This window comes from Trichoderma harzianum (assembly GCF_003025095.1).
Source record: "Trichoderma harzianum CBS 226.95 unplaced genomic scaffold M431scaffold_15, whole genome shotgun sequence".
Classification (NCBI taxonomy): Eukaryota; Fungi; Ascomycota; class Sordariomycetes; order Hypocreales; family Hypocreaceae; genus Trichoderma; species Trichoderma harzianum.
Window position 1 is genome coordinate 328,540 of NW_020209263.1, and position 19,119 is coordinate 347,658.

A 19,119-nucleotide genomic window follows, 5' to 3' on the forward strand; every position below is an offset into this window, starting at 1 on the left:
CCCCAAAAGATTGAAATATCTTGAGAGCGCCGGCCGTCCGTCTCCGGCTCCGCTTCTTCTCTGCTCTCCACGACGTCGGGTCCCGGACGGCGGCGGCAGCAGAAGCAGCAGCAGTAGCATCGAGCCAGAAATTCTTCTTCACCTTGGAGGAGGGGCATGACCAACCGTCGAAGAAGCCGGGAAGAGGCATTTCTGGGGCGACGACTTTCTCTCTGTCTCTCTCTGACTCACTCTCCTTTTGCAATAACCTCTTTTGTGTGATCCCTTCAATGAGATCCAGACCATGGCGCCGCTCAAGGACCGCATCTCCTCCCCCCTCGAGGCCGGCCCGTCCGTTCTCGACGCCCACCACATCGCGCCTCATCTCGTCCCCGTGCTCGAGTACACCTCCAACAAACTAGCGAAAAAAGCCGTCCACCTGACCCTCATCATCGTCAAGCGAGACTACCAGCTGCTCAACTCGATCCCCTCGCCAATCCCCCACTCGATGCCCGGCACCCCAGACTCGCCTCTGCCCACCGGTGGCAGCAGCTCCAGCAGCAGCAGCAGGCTCGGATTCTCCAGCCCCGTCGTGGCTCTGAAGCATCTCATGCGATCCGCCTCGCAGCATGTTGTTGGCTCGAGTCCTAGGAGCGCTGTACCGCCCATCTCGTATCCCATTCCCATCACCGAGCCATCGCCGAGTCCTCGGTTCCGGTGGCCGCTCTCCCCCACCACGCCCTTGTCGCCACCCCCGATGACGCCGTCCACGACATCGTCATTGACGACTACCGATAGCAATGGGCCGCCGACACCCAATTGCACTGGCCTCCGCTGCTTCCATTCAGGCGATGTGTCGCCGCGAACAGAGAAGATTCTGAAGAGCACCCTCATCAAGGCGGGGAACAAATTTGGCGTTGGGTAAGCGCAATACATGCTCCCCAGTTCTCAATCTTAGTAGAGATTCGAAAGAGAGTGTGTGAGAGGGGAAGAGAGAGAGAGAAGAGAAGAAAATGTATTAACAAAAGCTTCGTCTCCAGGAGCGGATGGCTTGTCCCCTTCACAAGCCCCAGCACCCGCGATCTCACCACCCAGCTCTTCCACAGCTCCGTCGTCCAAAACGAAATCCTCTTCTCGTCAGACGGCCTGACTCTACTCACCCTCGACCGCCTCTATAGCATAAAGAGCGCGCTGTCAAGCTACTCCAAAACATCCTCGGCCTTACGCCTCGAAGACGCCGTCGACGAGCTGCGCCGCTACGTCCTGGCCAGCAACGGCAGAAAAGTCACCAGAGCGGACCTCCTTCGGTCCTACGACTGGCTCAGCGTCAGCAACACCGCCATCACCGAGCTCGACCGCATGTATCGGCGAGCTTACGGCGGCCCGGACCTTGTTGGCGGCATCGCCGGCATGCCCCTGGACCGTCCGCCCCAACCCTTTGTTCTCCATCTTCCTCCTAAGAATAAATTCGTCGACGACTGGGAGGACGGCGCCATCAGCCCTTCGAGCACGATCCTCGACGAGGGCATCGTCAAGGTCGCCATGACGGCCGTCAAACTCTCCCGGCCACCGACACCTCGCAGAATCGGCCCCTCGCTGAAGTTACAGACTGACTTCACACCCAAACCTGAACCCGCAGATGAAGAAAAGTCAATAGTAGTAAAGGCCAACGACCCCGACGAGGAAGTCCACACGGCACGACCTATTGACCGATCTAACGCATCCATGTGGAACAGCAGGTTTACAATCGACCAGATGCTCAGTCCAGCCACCAACCAGGACTTGCAAGCCCCCTCACCCGCCATAGGGCCCATGACGCCTCACGCATACGACGATATATCGCCCGTGACGCGCGGGGAATGGGGCTTCCTCATGGGCGGCAACGGGCTGAACATAGGTAAAACAGCTGCGGTGGAAACCTTCTGATACCCCCTTTTCTTTTTCTCAGGAGTTATCTCACCAAAGTGACGTGGCATATGAACTTTTTTTTTAAATCTTCTCTTCAAAAATCTCATGTTATATACTATTAGTTCTACTTTCGTTTGGGCAAGCGCGGTGAATAGGCGTTTTCTTTTTCAGGGGGGAGGGTATTTTGGCAATGCGATTCGCACACACATTTAGGGAGGAACAAAATACACTTCAATGATTTCATGTCGCTAACAAGAACAAATTTGACGTTTCCAAATCAAAATGCCGTTGGAATTTTCATTACCAGCCGTAGCGGCTTGAAGCTTCCCGACGGTTGCTTCTGCCTTTTGCAAAGCTCTCCTCCAGGGCCTCCCGCTGGTTGGACACGTTCCGCACCAACTGCTGGAGACTGTGTTTGCCGCTCGCTATAGCGCGTACTGGGTTGTGCGTTTGTTGTTCGCCAGCGGCTCTGAGCTCTTCGTTATGTTGATATTCCTGATCCATGTTGAAGTTGATGAGTTTCTGTGCCGTCTGGTTTTGACCTCCCCTTCCAAACAGCTCTCGTCTCGCTGCGGCGGAAAGATTCAAATCATCGGCGATGCTGTCCAACGACTCTGTCCTCGTATCTGCTGCGGTGGTAGCCATCTGACCACTGTTTATTTGCTGGGAATAGTCTTCTGGCCCGTTCATAGAATATGGATTGGCGGATTCTCCAGTTTCAAACAGAGGTTCATAAGCCCCCCTTTCTGCTGACACCGATGCTGGAGCTGATGGCTCCTCCACATGTATTGAGAATAGTGATGTCTTTTTCGGAGGCGGCGCTGGAGCTGCAACCGGTTCTGGTGCTGTGCTAGTTGTCGAGGTTGCAGCTTGAGTTGACGCTACTGATTTCGCTGTTGATGCTGCGGGCGCCTGAGCTGCCGTGCTCTTTATAGGCTTCTTCTTTGTATTCCGCGCAACAGAGAGAGGCCTAAACATCAACGGCTTCCCCACAAGTTTGACTTCCTCGGCAGGCTTCATCGTGTCCGGTATTGATGGTTCGGCTGATCGTTTAGGAGGTGGCAAGCTCAGTCCTCCAGGCGCGGCATCTGCGTTGCTAGAGCTGTTTGAAGGCTCTTCATCACGGCTGAAACCCTTTTCGGCACTGGTTTTGAGATTGACCATGGGGCGGGCTTGGCTACTTGATGGTTTGCTCAGCGTCGCCTTTGCCGCGTTCTTTGGCGGCGGCAGAAACGAGTTGAAGCCAGAAAAGAGCCCGCCACCAGCACCAGTGCGCGCGCGTTTTGCCGGTGGTCCATCGCCATTTGATGCGCCTTTGTCGTTGGAAGAGGCGGCTTGGGGGAGATTGACGATGATTTTGCCCGGGTTTGATCGATCGACGACTTTTTGGAAGGCAGGTTTCTTCGGGGCAGCCTTGACGGCGGGCTTGGGCGCGTCAACCTCGGGCTCCGATTCGGATTCGGAATAATCGACTAGACCCATTATGTTGTTGAGAAGCTTAGAATGGAAGGGTGAGTTGTGTGGTTATGAGGAGGCGATTGCAAGTCGTGGCTATCAAAGTGTTGCAGAAGCAGAAAACTCGAAGTTGCGCCTCGATGAAAGTGACGTGTGGCGGATACATGATACGGCAGCTATTCGTTATGTCGCTTTAGCGCATGTGAAGTGCTTCAGGCGCTAAAGCAGGGGTCCTGATAATCCTACCCCACGATAAGCTTCCCTCGACCTCGACCTCGACCTCGCACCAGCAACGTCTCTCTATCACCCTTTGCTCCCCATCAAGCCCGGTTTGTGCTGGGCAAACATGTGAACGCTCAATGGCACATGACTAGATATCAAACTCAATCCCATCAACGCGACACCAGCTCGATATAGCATCGACCGCCTCGCCGGCTTGGTTCAACCACCATCCTTCACCATGTCTCTCATCCAGCTAGAAGAGTGAGTCGGGAGGTCCCATGAGACGATGGACATGGTTCGTCGACCATTGTAGATGCGCAAAGCTAACCAGATCCATCGTTTTAGGCTTGTTACCTACCAGCTTCGCACCGGCTACCTCAACGAAATCGCCGACGGCGTAGGCGAGCGGCTCATCAGCGTCAACGACAGCAGCATCAACACCGTGCCATTCAAGTCAGCTGGCTGGCGGCCAAACTCGTCACATGTCAAACGCACACATTCTCCGCCGATTCCCACAGCCATCGCATCAGAGTATTTCCAAGCGCCGCGGCAAGCTGGCCTGACGCTGGAAGATGGCTTCGAAGACGGCGGTTTGCTTACGGGCGGAGGCGCCGACACCATGGGTCCGGGAGCAGCAACCAAGAGGCGCAGGCGCCGCGAACAGATGGAAGAGGACGACAGCAGCGATTTTAGCGACGAGAGCGAGGATGAGTCTGAACATCGGGCCGCTCAGCAGATAAAGTTTGCCAAGATGCCCGTACGACACCGCGCGGGATCCTCGCCTGGCCAGGCATCGCATCTTCAACCCATGAACACATCTCCCCGAGCCCCCAGGCGGGGCTCCCAGTCATCGCTCAACATCTTGCCGGGGCGACCACGACGAGACACGGTGACAAGCAGCGAAGTGTCCTCCGAAAACGAGTTTGACGTACCAGTCGCGTACAGGCACAGGGAGGCAGCACGAGCGGCAACCAGAGCCATGAGGATGCAAGATAAGATCAACGAAGAGCCTTCGCCAGGTGTGCAGCTCGGTGACCCTTCACTACTCCGTGAAGAGGAAGAAGACGACGATGACTCGGACGAGGGCTCAGACATGTCGGGAGAGTATGTTGCAAGCATTGACGAGGCCTCCATTCTCGACGTCGTGGAGAACAACCCCATGAACGCATCGCCTACTCGACAAGTAGTGGGCACTCCTCCGAGGAATTTCACCAGGCAGTCTACAATCCGCATCTCACAAGCGCCTGCTCCTTCATCAGTTTTCAAGGCATTACCGCCTCCACGACCGATGAGCACCATCCGACCCCTCAGTGTCGTTCAGCCTCAAAGTCTGCTCTCTGCCGCAATCAAAGCCAAGCGGTACAAGTCGAGCGTGCCCTTTCAGAAGTTTGCTCATCTAAATGGAGAGGGAACGCAAGGAGCCATGACTATCCGCATCTACGCCGCATTTTCCAAGACACCTAACAAGTTTCTGGAAGTGCTCATCCGGCCCAGAGTGCAAAATGGCCAGGGAGTGGAAAGAGCCGTCACCATAGCTGATTTGATAGGGTTGGGCCTGTATAAGTACAACGAAGAAAAGAGAGAGCCTCCCATTGCTCCTAAGAAGCGCAACATTAACTGGTACACGCTCAGAATGGTGGAAGAAGGCGGCGATGTGGACGACGATTTCCCGCCGTTTGACCGGACAAAACCTCTGACAACGGCCACTACCGTCAATAACGCCCACATGAGGGGCGGCGGGCGAATGCGGTCCAACTCAAAAGTCTACGATGAGTTTGCCATTGTGGCTGCAACAGAATCAGAGTACGAGGCCAACCAGAGATTAACACCGCAGGAAGACGAGGAAGAGGACGCACAGCCCTCTCAAGATAGCATTGCAGAAGAGGGAACGCTTATGAGAAGAGAGAGCGAGAGCGCAAGCGCCGGTATCAGTGCCAATGCCAGTGGCATGTCATCTCCGCCATCGTCTGTGCATCCCCGCCCGAATCCGATATTGACGACGGCTTACCGGCCAAACGCACTTTTGGCGGATGCCCCTCAAACGCGCACGACTGTGTCAAACGCGATGCGGGGCCAGCAGAAGTTGTTACGGATCTACATCATGTCGTCTGACGTGGCGGCCGGTCAGATGGTGACACTCGACATCACTACTGATACTTATTTCGCCGAAGTGTTGGATCTAGTATGCCGCAAGAGACACCTCGACAAGGCCAACCACGTGTTGAAGATGCCTGGATCGGGAGCACTTGTCATGCTGGATCGGCCGGTGTCGTCGATAGGAAATGTGACGGATTTGGAGCTCTACAGACGTCGGTTTGCGACGGACGGGCCGCTGGCCATTACGGGCTCACCAGGAACCTCGTCGCCCAAGGTGGTGCCGATGATGGACGGGCCGCCGCCGCGAAAGGGCCACAAGAAGGGCTACACGACTGGCTCGCACCCGTTGGCGCGCGAGGTCATTCAGCCAGACGAGCTTCCTAGTGCCAACTACAAGAGGTACACGGTCTGGCGCAAGCAGCCGATGCGGATTGTGGGAATGAGCGAAAGGGTGTTGGTGATTGATGGCGAGTACATTCACATTGTGCCGGCCTCTGGAGGCAAGGCCGTTCAAGAAGGCGGAGGCAAGACGACGACGGTGCATTTCAGCAACGTGATAGGATGCAAGGTGCCTCGGAAGCATCCCACCAACGTCAAGGTAAGCTACTGACTGATATCTTTCTTCACTTACCCTTTTTCTCTTCTTCGTGATGGCTTCCCGCAGAATGTGTGGAGTTGTTGCGTGGCGGGCTCACTCAGCCTCGCTCTCGTTTAGATCTGCTGTCTAACCACTGACATCCAAAAATAGCTCGTCGTCTACAAAGCCACAGAGAGCAAACGCTACGATTTCGAGGCTCGAGGAGCTGATGAGGCTGCCGAGATTGTGGCAGAGCTGAAAAAGGGCATCTCGCCTTACAGGGAGGTTTGATTGCGTGTTGCTTGGGGGCGTTTGGAGACTGGAGTTATGTTTGGAATATGAGGGGACGAGTTACGCGGCCAATGGCTTACTTACTACGGGTAGCGGCAGCGTCTTATTTTCTCTATCTTGTTGTTGCTGCACACATGGTGTAAATGGGGGTGGAATTTTTGTGTAACGAGTCATACGAGCATGCGAGGCGAATTGTACACGCGTTCAGGATGTCTTGCAGCCATTTTCTGCGTAACAGAATGACGAGGCGTGGCTGAGAATTTAGCAAAAATTCACGATAGTAAGAGCGGCACGTATGTAGAAACTAAAGTAGCCGCAGCATGGCCCGCTGCGGAGCATTTCTTGGGCGGGCCGGAAGCTTTTTAGAGGTACTTTCAGCGCAGGTACCGGTATTACGTACGACAGGGATGATGCGATCCATGGATGACACTCTTGTGGGGGGGGGGGGGGCTGTTAATGTCGATCGAATAATAGAGTGTCAAGAGTGTGTATGTGTCAGATGGTTGGGTCTCGGATTGAGTGAGGACTTGATTTACAGAGGAGGGGTTGAGATGATGTAGATGATCATGATGATGATGATGTTCACTATTGTACTAGATTGAGCGGTTCATCATTACAGAGTTGGAAGGAGAAGGTGGTTTTAGATACGGGGGTTGGTTCAAGATGTGACATGGAATGCCATTTGGGTTTGATGAGGGCCGTTTGATCGACACGGCCAAGGCCGATGAGTTTAATGGGCAGTACCATGCTAGACGTGATGATATTCTGCCTAAACTATTAGCACAGGTACTGCATTAATGAATTGGGAAAATCAATAATTACATCAAATATCAATCTTGACCGGTTACTGATATAGAATACCTACCTACACAAACGGCACACCTCGTAGAATTCCACGGCATACACGGCTTCTCGAATATGAGCGGTGAATACAAACACGGCTGCCACAAGGGATGCAACAATCCTGCGTGCCCGTGCGAGGGTAGGGGCTGTGAAGACGCAGCATTATGTGATTTCTTGGCTCCGAGGCAAATGTCTCGGTTCGGGATGCCGTGTCGTGTCGTGGCACAAGAATGCCCGGCCACAATGCTTCACGTATGAATTGCGCAGTTATGAGACATTGATGCCATCTTGGATGTAATTGACGGACTTTTCCGCGGTAGTACAAGCCTTGAAGTCGACCGTTATTGCTCCTTGGCACAGAGTCGCTTTGTACTACGGGCGTGAATTAGCCACTCATTCAACGGCCTCTCTCAAGACACGCCTCATGAGCCCCAGATTCAGTCTCATCATCACCATGACAGGCATATGTCTCTCAAATTCCCGCCAAGGGATCTTGTTCTGCATCTATCGCGCCCTTCTCAAGACTTCGGATACACTATTACTACAGCATAGTCATCATTGAGGACCAGATATTAATGATGACCCCATTTTTGCGTTTACAGGCCCCTGCTACAGCCGGGTTCTTGCAGGGGCCGTGAGCTGGACGATCCACACGATTATGATCCGCGCAGGCAATTTGGCATCATTGTCGCGATAAAACGCCCACCAGTGACGTAATTACCTAGACTCATATGCCTCTTGGGGCTTTAAATCAGGGTTCTTTTTAAAACGAATTCAACTTGAGCTGAAGAATAGGTACTGTACTTTACAGAAGGTAGGCCGAGAGCAAGGAAAGAAATGCTACGAGCATATCAAGTGTGGCTGAGCAGCGGCTTTTGAAACGGATAGACGGCATGTAGCAAACACAGCACCCAACACAAACAAGAGTAATGGTCGCTCAACACCCAAAACAACAAAACGGCTACTAAGCGCGGGCCTTGCATTCAAAACCCGGCCACTTCAGCAACCTCCAGCTGGTAGGTATCTATTCTGTAACAATGCTGAAAAAGAAGATAGAACCAACAGCATAAACCCTCCTGAAATCCTTCTCCCGTCGGGAAAGGCGAGAAGAAAAAAAAAAGAAATCCTGCCACACCCAAACTTTCTGTCCAATCATCCCAGGCCGTGGCCAGACATTCTCCAATCATGCCAGACTTGCAAAAACCTCCGAGACATGGAAAGCCGCCCAGCCGCCCTGCGTCAGAATCCTACGGCGGCTGCTGAGCTGGCACACGGCGCTTTGGGGATGCTACGTCTAGACGAAGGGGCAAAGGCGGGTGCGGGCATACCGATAACAAGCAAACAAGACAATTATCAAAAATACAATAATGAATTAAAAATAATCTCATAGTACAGCATGCCTCGTATAATCCAACTATCGCGATACTATTACTCGATTGGATTCCTCTTAAACCGGGGTGGCGGTGGCTGGTGCAACGAGAGTACGTACTCTCGTCGCTCCCTCAGAAACTTGGCTCTCAATCTTGGCTCTTTTCGCTTTGTCCCGCCCCAAGCCAAATCTTGGCGCGGTACTTGCGCGATACGTACCACTCGATATATTACTGTACCAGACAGGGATTTCCCTCCAGTTGGGTACCAGTTTACAGTAGCATCGCCCCTTAATTGACCATTGATCTTATTTTCATGTTAGTCAACTTCGTTGGCTGCCGTAAGGTGTGAGGTATGACATGATGCCATACGAAAACACAGCACATCACGGCACAGAGCATATTCTGGTTCTTGCTTCTACGGCTATGACTTGTCCCAGTCCCTCAATGGCAGCTTCACATCCTGTATGACTTGGCGTTAGACCAGCACTGCATCTCGCTCACATGAAGCACAAACCCAGCTCTCCATCGCCAATCGCAAACCCTCGTAGGATTCCATTCCCAGCCCTGCCCAGCTACATCCAGCTCGCTTAAATCTACAATCCTCAAAAAGAAAAAAGGCCAGATTCGAGGCCAGATCGTTCTCGTTCCCATCCATGTACACCAAAAAAAGAAGCTTACAACGGCCCAAACCAAGACCCTCCCATCCATGATGTACTGTAGCATCCCGGTATCCACCAAATTCCATGTCTCATCTTTTCTCTTCCTTCTCCCCCTACTTTTAGCTACATACTAACCCTCAGACTCTCCACTGCTCCAAGCCCCGTTGGGTTGTTGGTGATGGGCAAAAAAAAAAAAAAAAGAAGGCTACCAAAGTACATCCCGAAATCTGAGCCACCTGCTGCTGTGCTTGTGTTACATCCCTCCCCTCCACACCCCAGTGAGGCAGCCCAGGCAGCTTTTTTCCTTGGTTCTGTTTGTCTCACAAGTTTACTTACAAAAAAGGGCTGGGCTGTCAAACGCAGCACACCCTCCAGCTGCGCTGCACTTGTTATAAAATCTCCAGCCTTTCCCACCCCGTCGTTTCGAACTTTCCCTTTTGCTCTCCACATTGTCCACATTACAAGCCTACTAGCCAGATCTCTTCGATATCTCATCCTTGCAACCCATCCATCTCCTGCAGTACCGAACATCATTTCCTGAAAACTTTAAATCTATCAACAACAACTTCCTTTTACACATTCACCATGAAGTTCTCCAGCTTTGCCGTCCTCGCCGTTGCCGCCCTTGTTCAGGTATGATCAGACTCGTCCATCCTCCTCTCTCTCTATTAGCTCATTCGAATCAACATACTCTCATATTTCCACATCTTCACAATCACAAAACTCAACCCGTATAAGCATCGTCAAGAATCATCACGAACTAACAACATCTCCAGGCCAACCCAGCTCCCTCTCCCGCCCCATCTCCCGCTCCTGACCTGGGCGACTTCATCGGCGACATCTCTACCTGGGTCACTGGAAAGGCCGGCGACGTTAAGACCTGGCTCTCCGAAAAGGCTGGCGAGGCCTCTTCCTTCGCGAGCCACGTCCAGTCCAAAGTCGACGCCAATGAATCAAAGGCCAGCGCCGCAGCCAGCGCCATTAAATCCATTTTCGACGATGCACCCTCCAGCGTCATCGCCAGCCTGACCTCCGAGGCCGGCTCCAAGTTCAGCTCTCTCAGCAGCGTTGCCGCCACTGCCACCGGCGAAGCAGCCTCCTCGGTCAACGCCGACATCTCCAAGCTCAGCGCCTCCCTCGCCAGCGCGACCAGTTCGGCTGCCGCTGCCGCGTCCACAAAGTCCCACGACGCTGCTCCTGTCCAGACTGCCTATATTGCAATGGGAGCCCTGATCGGCGGAGCTGCTGTTCTGGCCAACATGTAAGGTAGCGAATGCTATCATCAGAGAATCAAGCCTGCTGAAGAGGAGAGGAATGGGTGGAATATACTAGAGTGTACTTCTATCTGGGAGGCATGGAAACAGAAAACATGGGAAAGGATGGATAACGGAATACCCCTAAGTTCGCGAGAGCACACATGGCACGCACACCTTGGTTGAGAGCTTTTCTTTTTTTTTCTTCATTTTTCCTAGCTGTTTTGTATTATCTTGGCTCTTTGTTGAGATGAGTCTTTATGAATAACGGTCTGAGGCTGCATTAGTCGGCGAATCTACTACACTGTCATTTCTTGATTCACCTTTGAGTGCCCGCTTTTGCAAGCAATTGCTCCATAATGTGACTTGTCCCACCATTTCTAAAAAAGCGCCGTGAGCTTTATCCACTTTGGCGTAATGGCGCCTAACGAAATAGCATTTAGAAAAAAGAGCAAAAGAGCAAAAAAAATTTGCTTGACCGAGACAGGGGTCGAACCTGCAACCTCCTGATATACTAATCGTAGTCAGACGCTCTGCCATTGAGCCACACGGCCTTGTTTGATGAAAGCGACGGTCGCTATTCGCCTCAAAGACTGGTGGTTTCGAAGTCGCAAATCGTGTCTGGGAAGAACATGGCTCAAGGCTTCTTCATCGCTTGTCCCCAAAGCCTGTCCACAACCTGGAAGATGGCGGTTACATCTTTGATAACGTCGCTGCCACTCTGTACGCCGAGTTTTTGCTGTATCTTGTCGGGGTGCCAACGCACTCGTTCCTCCTTTAGCTTCGCAACAAATTCTTTCTCTCCAACATCCTCCAAACCTATGCCGTGAATAAAGAACTCACGAACAGTCTCTTCGTTTACATCCTTTCGCTGCCCACTTAGCACAGGCCAAGCGAGAGTGTCCAAAGTTCCGTCCCACGTGGACCAAGCTTGCGTATACGCGTCCCATCCATCGACCCAGCGTCTTCTCCGGCGTCGTTCTTCTGCTCGGCGTCGACTGCGATCCATTTCTTCGTGTAGTTTTTGATTCTGTCTCTCTTCTTCTTTCTTCTTCCTGCGCTCTTCTGCACGCCGCTCTCTCTCTTCAAGGAGACCGGCGTTAGTTTTCTCCCACATCTTTTGCCGAACATAGGCTGCGTATTCCTCCTCCGTCATTTTCTCAAGCTCGCCTGCTGGTCCGACCTTGTCGTCAGAGTAGACGTGGATGGGCTGACCATAGACGCTTTCCCAATAAGCGGCACCCTCGTCATCAGCCATGGCATCAAAGAGTGATTCTCGGAAGGCGGCGTCTGGATCAAGAGTCGGGGGCTCGTGGGGATTCGGTGGCGTGGGAGAGCGGTGTCGTCGCCGGCGGTGGCGATGGTGGTGATGCCGATGGCGACCGGACTCGTGGTCTCGCTCGTTACTGCGAGAGCGGCGACGCTTCTTCTCGCCCTTGAGCTTCAGCCGCGACCGTCTGGGCTTTGTTGCGTCCATGCTTGCATCGTCACAACCATCTTCAACTGTTGGCTTGACGTCATTTGATGAAGCGGCCCGTGGATTCTCTCTTCGATGTCTCTCTGGTGACTGCTCCGGGTTGATGGATGAAAGAATGTGCCGCCTCTTAGGAGACGGTGGTTCATGGCTCATGATTGGAGCGCCATGGTTGACCTTAACCAAAGCTGTGCTGCTTCAGATGTTGTTTCGTCAATGTTGGAAAGGGACAGAAGCCAGGCCAGCATGGAAGCTAAGGTACATGTACCTGCCAGGCACCGCAGCGCCCCTAGTGGGAAAGTGGGCATGTGGGGTACAAGCCATCCACCCCGATCTTGTTACCCGGCATATGTACGCCGTACACATCATTTCCACGCCAAAAGCAAAGGCTCTGAGGGGAATTTTATATCCAAAGTAGGATTCTTAGGATTGATAATAAGTAAAATATGTAAAAAGAAAGAAAAGATAGCTTAACAGGCATAGAACGACGTCTTTCTCCAAAGATACCACGTACTCCTTCATGTATTCCAATCACCATCCAACACTCTACTTATAGCTCCTCTCATCTATAAGAGGCAGACAATATCAAACAACAAAATTCTATACGATTTTCAACCAGATTTCCGATACCATTTGCCAGTGAACATTTCCTTTTGCAGTATCAACCTGTTCGACTTACTTGAACATCTTTCGGACCCGCTCGCCTATCCGCTTGAACACGACCATGCTGACGCCCTCCTCCTTATCCTTTGGTCGGTGCTGTTGCAGGAACAGCCACACAATCAGCATCACAACACACGAGGCAAGGACAATAGGCTGTAGCGTCTTGACACCCTTTGCTTGTGCGATGGCACCGACCGCGAACGGCAAAGCAGCTGAGCCAGAGCCTCCAATGGCGGTCGCAAATCCAATGGCACTGATGTGGAGAGAGCGAGGCAAGACTTTGGTCATGAGGACCACTGCGGTAGGGTACATGGGTCCTATTGTGAAGTCAGTATACATGTATGTATGAGTATATAGTCACAGTAAAGAGGAGGCGTACCCAGAATCATGCCCAGCAACGCAGATGCCACAGCAGTCACAACCATGTTCGGAACAAGCCAAAAGACGAGCTCAATGGCAATGGCCAATCCAAGATACAGGAGCATTGCTCGAAAACCACCAACTCGAGAAGTGACGAAACCTAACACCAGACGCCCAACCGTCATGCCGCCCCAGAATCCCGTCGCCGTGGCACTACCGGCAAACGGAGAAGCGTTGCGAACTTTGGTCATGAAGACGACAATCCAGCCACCGATAGAGACCTCGGTACCGACGTATAAGAAGATGAAGAGAGAGAAGAACCAGGTCAGCTTGTTCTTCAGCGCCTCTCGTGTTCGTCCCGATGTGGCATTCTCGCCGGCCTTTTGGTGTGGGTTCTCGCTCAGGTAGACTTTGCCTGTCTGGGTCCAGAATGTAGTTGTGCTGGCGCCCAACTCAAGTGCAGAGGCGCTGACCTGCAAAGCATTATAGTCAGAAATGTATCCATATAGATCAATCTTGCATCAGCTTCATACCATGATGTAGTAAAAAGTCCACCAACCACCACGGCCATGCGAACTGATGGAAGTGGCAATCAAGGGGGCTACCGTCGCTCCCAGAGCGTAGCAAGCCTGCAAGACTCCAGATATTTCGTGCGAGTTTGCCATGTTACCGATCCAAGCGCTCCAGGCAGCGTCAATAATGCCGTTGCCGAAACCAACCAGGATATACATCACAACGAGGACCGGGTACGGTGGATGAAACGTTATGACGAGGTACGGGACGAGACGAAATAGCGGCGCTATCATGCTCACACCTCGTTGGCCAAGACGAACATGGAGAGGGCTGTTGACCAATGCGGCCAAAGTGTAGCCAACGAACGGGGACAGAAAGATGAGCGAAACGACTGTGTAGGTTAAGTGGTAATATTCTTCCAGCTAAAGGACTTGTCAATACTGTTCATCAATATTAAGAGAGCCCGGCAGCGAAAGCCATACCTGAGGAACCAAAGCCTACAAGGGTACAGGTAGTTAGCAAGTTGAATGTGGCAACGCACATGGCAACTGAGGCTTCAATCGACTTACACCATAGGAACCATCGTTCATGCCCAAGACGAAAAAGGCCCAAAAGGTAGCAAGGACACGATATCTGTTGATCGGCGGCGAATTCCACTTCACCTTGGCCTCGAATGCGTCCTCGGGAGCTGCAGAATCATCACTTGCAATGGCCGGCTCGAGAATCGGCGCATCTACAAATGGCTTGTCGGAGTCATGACTGGCTTTGAGGACTGCCTTTGGCTGCAAGACACTGAGCGGAATCTCTTCTGCAGTGTGAAGGGTCTCGGTGATGGTGGACGTTGCCATGCTGGAAAGGCAGCAACAACGGAACGTGTAGCTAAAGTGAGATTGTAGCCAGGAGATGCTGTCTCAGAGACTGAATGATGGAATGATGGTCCTTCTCGGGACTCTGCTCGTATAAATACAATGAACGATAGCGGGGGCGGGTGTTCATCGGGATCCAATCGGATCATTCGCGAGAGCCGACATAAGTGTTGCTTTTCAAGTTGACGGTGAATCGGATATTTAGAACAGTAGCGTGGGTACTTGCAACATTACCCGATTCTGCTCACCGGGGAGCAATTACCAAGCAGCAGGATGTTAGCGGCGATCTGGCGAATTAGTGTTCCTGTCACGAATACTATTTTAACGTAAAAAACAAAACTTGTCAAAGCCAGATTCGCCAGAGGTGGTCACAAGGGCAAGCCTTAATCAGAAAGCCGGCACGTAATCTTGATAGTTCAACCCATGGGGCAAGGGTGCTAATGGCTTAGCGCTTTGACGATATGGAGATCCAATCGCACAAATGACTTGTTTAAGCATCCAGAGTTATTCCCATTGGTGGCTTATAGACAATAAGCAGTTAGAAAATTACTTGCGATTTGATCCTTTGTTGATAGAGTATTCAAGTTGCATGCTACCGAGGCTGGGGTTCGGGGAGCGACCGATCGGGGAATGTCGGGCATCCGCATTGACCACGAGGCTGTGCCGAGTTTTAAGCTTCCAAAGAGTCATCTTTTGTTCTGTGGGGTATCTCTCAAGGTCCGTCGCAGTTTGTGGAGCCGCTCGATGGAAGCCAAAATGCCAGATTCTCAGTAAACGGATATTCCGAAGGATCATCTTGGAGAGTTCTGGTTTGTAATGAATCAATGAGGATGATGACAAAGTGTTAATATGAGTCAATGTGTAGTATCATATCACATGAACCAGATGGGGTTGAAACAGCAGCAGACATGCATAGGTCCATACTTGAAAAGTGGTGCATTGAGACTTGTAAGTTGTTGACCTATTCAATCATTTCTTCAAATTTATCAATTCTGATATTAGTATTTTGAAAATTATATAGACAATTGAGTTGATCAATCACCTACAGTGGTAGTACAGATATTCCAATCAATGGATGCTCTTTAGATTGCTCGTTACTGCCTACTCAGGTACAGGCATCTACAGGATGAAGCCAATCTCACTAACAAATTGCAACATGCGCCATCTCAGCTGCGCCATGCGCATTTGTAAGAATTCACGAAAACACGAATCCCATTACCCAATGTCAATTCTGATTCGTCTGCAAAACCTCCGCAACTGACAATTACGAGCAGTACTTTCAATAAGGTACCTACATACTGTAGTAAACTATGTCCAGTGCCGGGTCCAAGCCAATCTCCCTAATCGCCAGAACCCTAGCAAGCCTAGCCAGGCGGATATAAGCCATTGAGGGAAGTGGGGCCTCGCTGTGGCTTTGATCACCGGGGGGTTTGAGGACACGAATTGGCTGATCTGGGCCAATCAATCGACTTGTGCACAGAATCGCAAACCGAAAATCCATCCTCTGCGTACGTCGCCTCTGCGGTATCACCTCTCTACGAGTAAATCCTCGCGTCTCGTCTCGTCTAGTCTAGCACGCGCTGCTTCTGGAATCTCGGCGGCTAAATCCCTTCTCCGTCCGCAGAGAGAGAGGCGAGCGCTGGTCTGGGAGGAGGAGGCCATGCCGCGCAGATGAGCCTGCGATAACACAACCCCCCCTATTCCTACGAACAAGCTGAGTTTGCGCCGGCTCGCTATTCACCTTCACCATGGGCGGCCTACTCTTGCTTGTTGGCCTATGCGTAAGTCTGCTCTATCGATTTCAGGTCGCGTATCATGCTAACTGTGGCCGGTGTAGATTGTCATGGCAGTGGCGTAAGCTGCACCACTACCCAACGATTGCGATTATATGGAAACATATGGCTGATGTATGACTTCGTGAAACAGTTCATTTCTCGCCGGAGCCTTGCCGTTATCGATGACACTTTCACAATCACAACTTCGATTGATATCAAGCATTGGAGTTGGAGTGCTGGTTGGCACATCACTTATAGTCATCATACCCGAGGGCGTTGAAACTGCTGTAACGCCCGCAGAAGCCTCGCACCTTCACAAAGCACGGAGTTTAGTGCGCAGATCACCATGGACCCTTGGCGTTGAGCCACGCGATATCATCGAGGCTTTTCCCGTTGTGCGAACGACAGTCGCACGAGACACGATCCACGACGACTTGGCCCGCATTTCACCACGAATCGAGGTTACGGAGACTTATAGAGCTACAAAAAGACAAGATGATGAAGATATACCAGAGGAATCACCCGAACCTACCCCAGAACACGACGAGCATGAGGAACACGAAGACAGTGGTGCCGGCGCAGAGCAGCCGCACGCCCACGACGTACCAACGCTGGAAATAGGCTTCTCCATGATTTCAGGCTTCATTCTCATGTTTCTCATCGACAGACTTCCTAGGCACGCTACTGAGAGCCTACGGTCTACGCCGGAAACTCACCATATGAGTCTGGACGATCTTGGAGGAGGCGATACGGCGTCCATTGACGAAGAAGCAGACGGCTTCCTGAACTCCCTTACGCCAAGCCCTCGCAGAGCTCGCAGTTTGGCAACAACCACCGGGCTGGTAATTCATGCCGCAGCTGACGGCATCGCTATGGGAGCATCCGCGACTTCATCCAACCTCAGGCTGGGCTTTGTCATTTTCATTGCCATTATGATTCACAAAGCTCCCGCAGCGTTTGGCCTAACGTCAGTTTTGCTGAAGCAGGGCCTGTCAAAACGGGCAGCTCGAGGTCATTTGGTCATCTTTAGTCTGGCTGCTCCTGTGGGCGCCTTGACAACTTGGCTTATGATTACACTGCTTGGTGGCGACCACTTGAAAGGATATTCGGGGCAGTGGTGGACTGGCATGTTACTACTATTCTCAGGAGGAACATTTTTGTAAGTCTTGTTGTCAATGATGCTAAGTCAGTCAGGAGTCGACTAACCATGGATAGATATGTCGCCATGCACGCCATGCAAGAAGACAGCGGCGTCCATAGCCACGACCACAGCTCTGGGATGAACGGCTACTCGGATGGAAGCTCGGCACACCAGCGAAAATCCAAGGGTCCTCAGATGCGAGACACGTTAGCCACTGTTGCGGGCATGATGATTCCTCTTCTTGCTCAAATGGGCCATTAGATGGCTGTGCCCAATATAACATACTACTAGAGACTGGAAGATGATGGTATTAAAAAGAAGAGATGTTTCTGGTTTTTTGTTTGTTTTACTTTTAACCCCCTTTTCTCTTTTATCTCTTTTTTCTTTTTTATTAAGACAGCACTACTGCGAGTATTGTTGTGGGATGATCTACCACAGATGTAGACGGATTTGCGGATGGCTATAGAATTGCACTTTGCAGAGCGAGACATCTAGTCGCTGTGATGATGATCAAACACGGCATATAATTATATAGAGTACGATAGATGTCTGGCACAGCTGACAAAGATAAAAAGCATTGGTGATTTTGGTCAATTAAAGATGAAAGCAAATAAGATGGGACGTGGATGTTTGTCGATGTAGTAAGCTGTGCCATTGAGCATCCAATGCTTGATATGCTGTGTTTACAATCTGTTGAAGTAATGGGATTAATTTGCAGCTATTCTCAGATCATGGCAAATCACGCCATGATATGAAGCTGTCCTCGTGCAAAAACGTGGCCAACGCATTACACGCCAACTCTATCCATGAGCCCACTCATTCAACATCAGATTCATGCCCAACGGGGTCAATGCAGTAACACAACTCAGGTCCCCCGTCTGGATTGGCCAGCGGACAAAATGACGTAGCGTAAAAGGGATTGGGTCCAATCTTTTAGATCCGTGTCTTTGCACGATGCGCGCGCGCGCCGCCAAAGTAACATTGTGGAAAAAGATGGAAAAATTAATCAATCTCTTATGATTTCTGTGACCGAGTGGACATGAATATGAAACAGCTGCAAGTTGGGATGAAGAAAGGACCCCTGCCTGGACGGACACTTTTTTTAGGCCAAGATGGGTCCCTGATGGGGGTCATTTTGGTGCCGATGCCGATTGCTGATGCTGGACATCTAGCGGCGAATATTTTTTACTATTTTTTCCAGGTTCCGTGCTGGGATTGAATGCCCAAGTGAAACGAGGCCACGTTGAAATGGAGAAACTGAGTCCAAGTCCCATGTACGTGGTGCCACCGCCTTGCTGGACTTGTAGGCATGTAGCAGATGGACGATCGGATTTGTCAGGCCAGGGACATATGGCTTGGTATGGCATCTAATACTTAGTAGTAGTTGGGTACATGTAGTAATAAAACACCAATGCCCCTCCTGCTGAAGGATTTACTCCGAGCTGCAGCTTCGTGTCTCGTATAATACATGTAGGACTAGGATTGGGTGCTACTTGAAACGGATCAACACCAACATGAACCTAACCAAAACCATTGGAAATCTTCAGCAACAGGCTTTAGGCACATGTACATGATGTACGCTCCTGTGCAACCTCGGCCGCCATGGACGCAGGACGCAGTGGTCAGATGAGGCCACTGATGCGTGTCTGTACTGTAGCCAGTCTGTATGTGCC

General features: G+C 51.5%; 8 protein-coding genes and 1 non-coding gene across 9 annotated transcripts; 4 read left to right on the forward strand and 5 right to left on the reverse strand.

Moving 5' to 3' along the window:
* The first annotated feature begins 84 nt into the window (after positions 1-84).
* M431DRAFT_260874 (hypothetical protein) lies at positions 85-2,046 on the forward strand. Its single transcript, XM_024913867.1, has 2 exons — positions 85-900; positions 1,020-2,046. Exons 1-2 carry the CDS (start codon positions 284-286, stop codon positions 1,903-1,905), a joined length of 1,503 nt encoding a protein of 500 aa, XP_024769787.1. The 5' UTR covers positions 85-283; the 3' UTR covers positions 1,906-2,046.
* Positions 2,047-2,187: 141 nt separating this feature from the next.
* On the reverse strand, positions 2,188-3,369 carry M431DRAFT_96145 (hypothetical protein; the record flags this gene model as incomplete). The annotated part of the gene is made up of 1 exon (XM_024924792.1): positions 2,188-3,369. The coding sequence occupies one exon, from the start codon at positions 3,367-3,369 to the stop codon at positions 2,188-2,190; it is 1,182 nt and encodes a 393-aa protein (XP_024769788.1).
* Positions 3,370-3,802: 433 nt separating this feature from the next.
* Positions 3,803-6,529, forward strand: M431DRAFT_486089 (hypothetical protein; the record flags this gene model as incomplete). The annotated part of the gene is made up of 3 exons (XM_024916357.1): positions 3,803-3,825; positions 3,910-6,259; positions 6,410-6,529. The coding sequence occupies 3 exons, from the start codon at positions 3,803-3,805 to the stop codon at positions 6,527-6,529; spliced, it is 2,493 nt and encodes an 830-aa protein (XP_024769789.1).
* Positions 6,530-9,116: 2,587 nt separating this feature from the next.
* On the reverse strand, positions 9,117-9,573 carry M431DRAFT_261074 (hypothetical protein). Its single transcript, XM_024913870.1, has one exon. The coding sequence runs from the start codon at positions 9,463-9,465 to the stop codon at positions 9,196-9,198; it is 270 nt and encodes an 89-aa protein (XP_024769790.1). The 5' UTR covers positions 9,466-9,573; the 3' UTR covers positions 9,117-9,195.
* Positions 9,574-9,986: 413 nt separating this feature from the next.
* Positions 9,987-10,666, forward strand: M431DRAFT_95970 (hypothetical protein; the record flags this gene model as incomplete). The annotated part of the gene is made up of 2 exons (XM_024924769.1): positions 9,987-10,034; positions 10,178-10,666. The coding sequence occupies 2 exons, from the start codon at positions 9,987-9,989 to the stop codon at positions 10,664-10,666; spliced, it is 537 nt and encodes a 178-aa protein (XP_024769791.1).
* A 463-nt stretch (positions 10,667-11,129) lies between these two features.
* Positions 11,130-11,208, reverse strand: M431DRAFT_t175. Its single transcript has one exon. It is a non-coding gene; the product is annotated as a tRNA-Arg (tRNA).
* An 83-nt stretch (positions 11,209-11,291) lies between these two features.
* On the reverse strand, positions 11,292-12,284 carry M431DRAFT_95890 (hypothetical protein; the record flags this gene model as incomplete). The annotated part of the gene is made up of 2 exons (XM_024924753.1): positions 11,292-11,944; positions 12,062-12,284. 2 exons carry the CDS (start codon positions 12,282-12,284, stop codon positions 11,292-11,294), a joined length of 876 nt encoding a protein of 291 aa, XP_024769792.1.
* Positions 12,285-12,803: 519 nt separating this feature from the next.
* On the reverse strand, positions 12,804-14,512 carry M431DRAFT_499565 (hypothetical protein; the record flags this gene model as incomplete). Its single annotated transcript, XM_024917813.1, has 5 exons — positions 12,804-13,108; positions 13,171-13,624; positions 13,685-14,086; positions 14,147-14,161; positions 14,234-14,512. 5 exons carry the CDS (start codon positions 14,510-14,512, stop codon positions 12,804-12,806), a joined length of 1,455 nt encoding a protein of 484 aa, XP_024769793.1.
* Positions 14,513-16,278: 1,766 nt separating this feature from the next.
* On the forward strand, positions 16,279-17,707 carry M431DRAFT_9402 (hypothetical protein; the record flags this gene model as incomplete). Its single annotated transcript, XM_024924542.1, has 4 exons — positions 16,279-16,311; positions 16,368-16,384; positions 16,457-17,464; positions 17,521-17,707. The coding sequence occupies 4 exons, from the start codon at positions 16,279-16,281 to the stop codon at positions 17,705-17,707; spliced, it is 1,245 nt and encodes a 414-aa protein (XP_024769794.1).
* Positions 17,708-19,119: the final 1,412 nt, after the last annotated feature.